The sequence below is a fragment of the Coturnix japonica genome, chromosome W (genome assembly GCF_054131305.1).
Source record: "Coturnix japonica strain WE chromosome W, WE-NBRP24, whole genome shotgun sequence".
Classification (NCBI taxonomy): Eukaryota; Metazoa; Chordata; class Aves; order Galliformes; family Phasianidae; genus Coturnix; species Coturnix japonica.
In genome coordinates this window covers 15,186,492-15,195,019 of record NC_140701.1, presented here as the reverse complement: position 1 = coordinate 15,195,019, position 8,528 = coordinate 15,186,492, and the positions used below count along the sequence as shown (strand labels likewise).

The 8,528-nt window shown below is 45.5% G+C and overlaps 1 protein-coding gene across 1 annotated transcript; it reads left to right on the top strand.

The window, feature by feature from the left end:
* Nucleotides 1-343: 343 nt before the first annotated feature.
* On the top strand, nucleotides 344-7,522 carry LOC146754552 (endogenous retrovirus group V member 2 Env polyprotein-like). Its single transcript, XM_085527834.1, has 2 exons — nucleotides 344-375; nucleotides 5,935-7,522. Exon 2 carries the CDS (start codon nucleotides 6,109-6,111, stop codon nucleotides 7,423-7,425), a length of 1,317 nt encoding a protein of 438 aa, XP_085383960.1. The 5' UTR covers nucleotides 344-375; nucleotides 5,935-6,108; the 3' UTR covers nucleotides 7,426-7,522.
* The last annotated feature ends 1,006 nt before the right edge of the window (nucleotides 7,523-8,528 follow it).

Here is an 8,528-nt window from a genome sequence, read left to right as displayed (position 1 = left end):
TGCGGGGAACGGAGCCATAGGGAATGTAATGAATATGTAATCAAACTGAGGAGGAGACTATTGATTATGTATTAGCTTAACCTATATCTGTAACACACTTTTCTCCTTACGGTGTGCAAGTTTGGTGGAGCTATCCCCCTTGCACCCGGCGCTGCGCAACGCTGGAATAAACATACCTGCTTTATAACCCATCTCTGGATTATAGAGTTTGATTCCGCAAGTCCATTTGGCACCCCAGATGGGACTACCTCTGTTTGGCTGCGGGACCAGCTGAGAAGGGGGACGCCTTTCGCGCACCCCGAGATTTCTCGGAAGGACTCCCCTCCCTCATCTGATCACTGCGGGAGCAGACAAGAACCATCTGTCGGCGGAAAGGTATGTGAAACTGGGAAACGGGGGTCCCGTAAGTCGTGAGGAAACATCCTACGCAGGGCACAGAGGAATCGGCGTGCTCCCCCCCTAGGGACGTGAGCTCACGGGTTAGGTTAGGTTGCCGGCTGGGTTAGGAGGACTCCCTAGGGAGTGCCTACAAAGGGGCCAGTAAGTCGTATGCATGGTAAAAGGGCTATTGCTCACATTTAAGTGATTGCTAATTGGGCAGAGCTTGTCTGCTCTCTGGTACAGGGTGATTTGGGTAATCCTGGGATAATTGGTATGGTACAGCGCTGTTTATATAGGTGACCTAAGTCAACAACTAGCACCGGTGTTCTTAACATCTTTGGTTAAGCTTAACAAATGATATATTGTAATTCTGTTTTTTTTAAATTCTGTAATTCTGAATTGTCGTGTGAGTGTGGTGTGAGTGAGATGCTGCGTAGCTGCGGGGCGAGTGCGGAGTCCCGACCCGCGGTTCCGTCCTCCCGCGAGGGAAACGGCCAGGGACGGACGAAGCGAAAGCTGTCACCAATACTTGTTTGTCTTTGTTTTAATACGTGTTTATTTTGTATTATTAGTTACCGGTTGTTGTAAAGTACGTGGTCATAAGTCATAACAATACTGTTGTGTCAGAAGTGGTTTTACTTATAAAAGAATACGGTTGTTTATATTAAGTTACGATGGGGAAATCACAGAGCAAAGAGGTCCCTGAGCGCACACCCCTGGGTTGTATACTGGCACACTGGCGAGATATTGCTGGGAAATCAAGAGGAACCCTGAGTCGGAAAAACTTGATTAAATATTGTAATCAGTGGTGGTTGGTGTATAAGCTGGAGGAAGGGGAGAAATGGCCTCTAAATGGAACAGTAAAATATAATACAATCTTGCAGCTTATGTTGTTTCTGAGGAGAGAAAATAAGTGGGAGGAGGTAGCATATGCAGATATGTTCTTCACCCTCCGCAACCACCCGGAATGGCAGAAAGAGTGTGGAATGGGACCGCCACAAGATCCTTTTGTACTAACTATAGAAAAAGTACGGCGGGAGGCAAAAGAAAGTAAAATAAAACGCTGCTGCTCGTCCTGTAGTATCGGACAGCAGTGCACAAAGACAGGCAAGGTTAGGGAGCCTGAAGAATTGTTGGAATATCTCCAGGTTCAGCGGACAATGAGGGTGAGAAATGAGGAAATCCCACTAGATCCAGAAATGCCTTCCCTTGAGGATTCTAATCCTCCTTCACCCCCTTCACCCTTGGCCCTCCCTTCACCCCCTGAGCCTCCTGCCTCCCCAGTAGCCTCATGTACCCGAAGCCAGCAGCCGTTAACAATAGCTCCGTTGAGGGAAGTGGTACGTCCAGAGGGGGGTACAATGTTAGTTAAAGTTCCGTTCTCTTCATTTGACTTAGAGTCTTGGAAGGAGGTTTGTAAAAACTACCGAGATGACCCATCAAAGGTAGCAAGACAAATGCAGTTTTTAGTTAGACAATTTGAACCAGACTGGAATGATATTCAGTTGCTGTTAGATCAACTGACTGAAACAGAAAAACAACTGGTTCTAAGAACAGCACAAACCCTGCTTGAGGATAGTTTGCGAGGAACAGATGAAGATATTAAAGACTATTTCCCATTACAAAACCCTCGCTGGGACCCAAATACAGATCATAGCAGGGAGCTTTTGGAGAGATACCGAGAATGGGTAATAAAGGGAGTAGAAAGAGCTATCCCCAGAACAGTGAACTGGTCTAAATTATTTGAAGTGAAACAGGGTCCCCAGGAAACTCCCTCGGAATTCCTTGAAAGGCTGAGGAATGTAATGAGAAAACATACCTCCCTGGATCCAAATTCAGAGGAAGGTATTCATCAGTTGGTGTCACTATTCACAGGGCAGTCTGCAGGGGATATAAGAAAGAAGCTACAAAAATTACCAGCACCGGCCAATAGAAATTTGGAAAGTTTGCTAGAAGTAGCTTGGAGAGTGTTTAGCAATCGGGAGGAGGAAGATAGGAAAAAGGACAGACAGATACTGATTGCAGCTTTGCAAGGGACAGGGAGGGGTGAAATGTGCAGAACAAGAAAGCTCCTGGAAAAGGACCAATGTGCCATCTGCCGGAAAAAAGGACACTGGAAAAATGAATGCCCACTGAGAAAACAGAAAAGGGGGGCATGGACTAAGTTCCAAGCCCCCGTAAAGGAGGATTGACTGGAACCGGGCAAGTCTACCCTGGCGGATTCACTGGTTAAGATAAAGCTAGGGAAGAAACAGAAGAGTGTAGAATTTTTAATAGATACTGGTGCGGCTTGTTCAGTACTAAATGAAGAATTAACTCCATTAAGTAAAGAATTTATGACTGTAAAAGGGGCCACTGGTCAACCCGAAAAGGCTTACTTCCTTAAACTTCTGAAATATAAATTGGGGAAGCAGGTAGGGATACATCGATTTTTATACCTACCTGACTCACCACATCACCTCTTAGGACGGGATCTCTTAGAATTATTAGGGGCAGAAATAAAATTTGAGGCAGGAAAGATGCGGTTTAAAGTAAGGGATGATTCTTTAATTGAGGTACTGAGCCTAGCATTGATCACAACAAACTCAACTCCCGAAAACACAGGGATGCCAGAAGAAATCAGTAATCAGGTCTATCCAGGGGTATGGGCAACGGAAATCCCAGGGCGTGCAAAAAACGCCCCTCCTGTGGTAATTAATATAAAGCAAGGAGCTCAACCCCCACGAATTAAACAATACCCCCTAAGGATAGAAGATAGAGAGGGAGCACAACCATTAATTGATAAATTCATGAGACATGGGTTATTAGTGGAATGTGAATCTAAATACAATACCCCGATACTCCCAATTAGGAAACCAGACAGGAACTACCGTATAGTACAGGATCTGAGAGCAATCAATAAAATAGTAGAAGATTTATATCCCCTGGTAGCAAACCCATATACACTGCTTACAAAACTATCTAGTGAATTGGCTTGGTTTACCGTACTGGATCTAAAGGATGCATTCTTCTGCTTACCCCTAAGTCCAGAGAGTCAGCTATTATTTGCATTTGAGTGGGAGAACCCTAAATCCGGCAGAAAAACACAACTGACATGGACAGTGCTTCCCCAAGGGTTCAAGAATAGCCCAACTATTTTTGGGAATCAGCTAGCCAAGGATTTGGAACAATGGGAACGCCCCTCTGAGAAAGGAGTTCTGTTACAGTATGTAGATGATCTATTAATAGCTACTGAAACGGAAGAAGAGTGCATAACATGGACTATCAGTCTACTGAATTTTCTGGGGCTTAATGGGTATCGAGTCTCCCCACAGAAGGCCCAGGTGGCGAAACGACAAGTAGTCTATTTGGGCTACGAAATCACAGCAGGACTAAGGATGCTGGGAACAGCGAGGAAGGAAGCCATTTGTCAGACCCCCGAGCCCCGGACTGCAAAGGAGCTGCGCACATTCCTGGGAATGACAGGCTGGAGTCGACTCTGGATCCATAACTATGGACTTCTGGTAAAACCACTCTTTGCACTTTTAAAAACTAACCCCAATACTCTCACTTGGGATGGGGAAAGCAGAAGAGCCTTTAAACAGTTAAAGCGTGAGCTCATGCAGGCTCCTGCCTTAGAGTTGCCAGACACAACAAAACCATTCTGGCTATTCTCATATGAAAAACAAGGAATAGCCTTGGGAGTCCTGGCTCAGAACTTGGGACCTTATTGAAGAGCAGCAGTAGCATACTTTTCTAAACAACTGGATGAAGTAAGCAGGGGGTGGCCGAGCTGCTTGAGAGCAATAGCTGCACTGGTATTAAATGTTCAGGAAGCACGTAAATTTACTTTAGGGCAGAAAATCACAGTCTTGACATCTCACACTGTTTCAACTGTGTTAGAAGTGAAGGGTGGGCACTGGCTCTCACCGCAGAGACTCCTTAAGTATCAAGCTACCCTGATGGAACAAGATGATGTGGAAATAATAGTAACTAATATTGTTAACCCAGCATCCTTCCTTAGTGGAACCTCGGGAGAACCAGTACTGCATGATTGCCTGGAAACCATTGATGCGGTGTGTTCCAGCCGACCAGACCTGAAAGAAGAACCACTAGAAGATGCTGAGGACTCTTGGTATACTGACGGTAGCAGCTTTGTGCTGCAGGGGGTACGCAAAGCAGGCTATGCTGTGACAACTACAAACAAGGTAATAGAATCAAAAGCCTTGACCCCAAATACCTCTGCACAAAAGGCAGAAATCATAGCTCTAACTCGAGCATTAGAGCTGGCAGAGGGAAAGAGAATCAACATATGGACAGATTCAAAGTATGCTTTTAGTGTTGTACATGCCCATGGAGCAATATGGAAGGAGAGAGGACTATTATCAACACAAGGAAAGGGCATTAAGCATGCCGAGGAAATTTTAAAGCTCCTGGAAGCAGTTCATCGACCAAGAAAGGTGGCTATTATGCATTGCAGAGCACACCAGAAAGGAAAGATGCCGGAAGAAGTAGGAAATGCTTTTGCAGATCGAGAGGCAAAACGAGCAGCAAGGGAAGACCCGGTGGAAATGCATTCTTTAATTCCAGACGGTAAAATCCAAATTGATAGTGAACCCAGATACTCAAAGGAAGATAAAATTCTCATAGAAGATCTAGGAGGGCAAGTGGGAGAGGGAGGATGGGCCACTACCCCACAAGGTAAAATCATTATTCCCACGGCTATACTGTGGGCAGTGATAATGGCTGAACACAGAAAAACTCATTGGGGAGTGGAGGCACTGCATAAATATTTAGCCCAAAGAATAATTGCCCGGAACTTGTATTCCACAATTAGGCAGGTGACACAACAATGCGAGATATGTTTACAGAATAACCCCAAGTCAGGTCATAAAGTCACCCTAGGGCAGATAGGGAAAGGGAATTACCCGGGACAACAGTGGCAAATTGATTTCTCAGAACTCCCAAGAAAAGGGGGGTTCAGATATTTATTGGTATTAACAGACACCTTTTCGGGATGGCCAGAGGCGTACCCCTGTAGGACTAACAGGGCTCGAGAGGTAACAAAGGCTCTGTTACATGAGATTATTCCGAGGTTTGGGGTCCCTGCAGCAATTTCATCAGATCGTGGCCCACACTTTAATGCTAAAGTGGTCCAACAAGTAAGTTCACTATTGGGAATTGATTGGCAGCTACATACACCATACAGGCCGCAGTCCAGCGGTCAGGTGGAAAAAATGAATCACCTAATCAAATTACAGATAGTGAAATTGGGCCAAGAGGCTGGGATACCCTGGCCTCAGGCATTACCACTGGCACTCTTACGAGTTCGTACCAAACCCCGAACCAAGGAAGGACTGAGCCCATTCGAAATCCTTTATGGGAGGCCTTACCCTGTACAGAAGGGAATCTCTATGCAAACTGGGGAAGAAGTATTGAATGAATACATGGTAAATCTGACAAAGCAACTAAAGAAAATTGAAAAAACAGTACTTGGGGCCAGGGCACGGGGCCTAGATAGCCCAGTGCATAATATACTACCAGGCGACTATGTTTATGTTAAATCCCTCTCAGATTCACCTCTGGAACCAAAGTGGAGTGGGCCCTACCAAGTGCTCCTGACCACCCACACGGCAGCAAAGGTGAAAGGACTGACGCCTTGGATACACCACACCCGCCTGAAGAAAGCTCCCAGACAACAGTGGACGGTGAAAGAGGAAGGACCACTGAAGATCAAAATCCAAAAACATGTATAACAGCTTGGTAATTTTTAGCATGACCGTGACAACAGTCGTAGCCTGGCATGGGAACAGCTACCTGAAAATGACTGAGAAAATTGGCCAGGCTTTCAATAAATCTTGCTGGATATGCACGGCCCTCCCTAGAGGAGAGGGAAGAGTGCCTATGTATGGGGTGGCAACACTAAACTGGACAATTCCAAGCTGGGTGGAATATGGGAAATGTAAGTTTGGTCTAGAAGACAAACAAGACAAACCACAGAAAGGTCCTAGGTTTGAGTTGCTAATCTTAGATTCTACTAGGTCAATCTTTGTAGATAGAAAATTTGATAAGGGGGTGGGGGTGGGATGGCGAAACTTAACGGGCATAGGGTGTAGTTGGGAATATGGGAATTCAGGAATAGTAACAGGGATTGTTAGAATTGGGAAATGGGCACAAGGCACGGGATGCGACCCTAGAACAGATGAGGCATCATACTGGGTCTCAGATAAGAATATTCTCGGAATTGCAAGGATGGCTACATCATTTGCTTACCAAGAAAAGATGCCCAAGCCATGTAAATTACCAAATGGGTATTGGTGGCTGTGTGGGGATGGGCATGCACGAAAAGCATTACCTATAAATTGGACAGGGACATGTACTGTAGGATATTTGGTACCTCAAACTACAGTACACGAAGACACCCCACGAGGACTTTTAAGAACTCCCTGGATTCGAACTAGGCACACATACAACCCCTTAGTGCACAGCACAGGCTTTCATAGCTTCTTAAGAATTCTCATTCCATCTCTAGGGGTGACACAACTAGAACAGGCAATTGTGAATATCTCAGCTACTTTAGAAATAGTAGAAAATGCCACAACAGATGCATTACGAGCAATCCAAGAAGAGGTATCCTCCTTATCCAAGGTGGTGATTCAAAACAGGATGGCACTGGATATATTAACAGCCAAAGAAGGGGGGGTATGCACAATAATAAATCAGAGCTGCTGTGTGTACCTAAACAAAGACCTAAGAATTGAAACCGACTTGAGGAAAATTTGGGAACAAACAAAGGTGTTGCACAAGGCAAGTCAGGATAACATAGGTTGGGAAAAAGGATTGTGGGATACACTCACTAGCTGGTTACCAAATTTAGGATGGGTAAAGCATCTCTTTTTGGTCGGAATCATTATAGCCATCTTGGTGCTGTTAATAAGTTTTACCTGTATAGTAGTAAAGTGCTCTATGTGCTTGTACCAAGGAACCGGAAGGGAATACGAGGATTGGAAGAGACATGAGCTGAGACAAAAGGTAGAGAGCGGAGCCTATTTTGAGACCCATTAAGAATCTAGCAGGTAAAAGCCTGCTAGATTAAAGAAAAGGGGGGAATTGAAGAGTGAGCAAAGCCTCAAAATGGTGGAAAGGTAACACTTTGCTATAGAAAGGGAAAGGGGAACTTAACAGAAACCAAGACAAAGGGTAACTGTAGATAGTTTACATTTAAAAGGGCAGGGAAAGGGGGAATTACAGACACTTAGTCAAAAGAAAACCAGAGAAGAGGGCAATAAAGATAAGAAGAAACTGTCCGGAGACCTCTGACAAGAAGAAGGATTAGATACCCCCGGGCCTCTGGATGTTTCTCTGTGGTTTCGAGTTCAAACCTCTCCGCTTGAGGGGCCTACACTGTTCACAGATGCCTCTTCAAGAACAGGCCAGGGGGCAGTGGTTTGGCAAGCATCTAATAATAACTGGCAGACCGCTATTTTCGTAGACCCAGTGGTTAGTGTGCAGATGCTTGAAGTAATGGCCGTAGCAGTTTCAGTTCACTTTTGGCTGGAGATACCCTGTAATATTGTCACTGATTCCGCATTTGCTGCCAATCAGCTGACCAGGATGGGCCGAGAGGGCTTCCCAAGTACAAAAGCTGCTGGTGTTTTGGAAGAAGGCCTGGCTACCCGCATAGCCCCTATTGCAATCTTCCATGTGCATAGCCACTCTGAGGTGCCAGGTTTCTTCACCACAGGCAATGAGGTAGCAGATAGAGCTGCTAGTACACACATTTTTACAGTTCAGGATGCCTGTGATCTTCACTCCACCCCTCAAATAGGTGCCCATACGCTATCTAGGACTTGCTCCATTCCGCTGTCTGTTGCACACGATGTTGCCCAAACATGCCCTCTTTGCAATTCAGTGCTGGTGATAGGGGTGGGAGTGAACCCTCGTAGTCCTGCCCCATTGCAGGTCTGGCAGAAGGATTTCACTTGAGAAGACTGCACGGGGCCCCGCAAATTGTTGGCTGTAACAGTGGACACGTCTTCAACTGTCATTGTAGCCAGTCAGCATGATAAAGCAAACTCATCGGCAGCACAGAGTCACTGGACTGTTGCTATTGCTGTAGTTGGCCAACTTTGTCAGATCAAGAACGATAATGGGTCCTGTTTCATGTC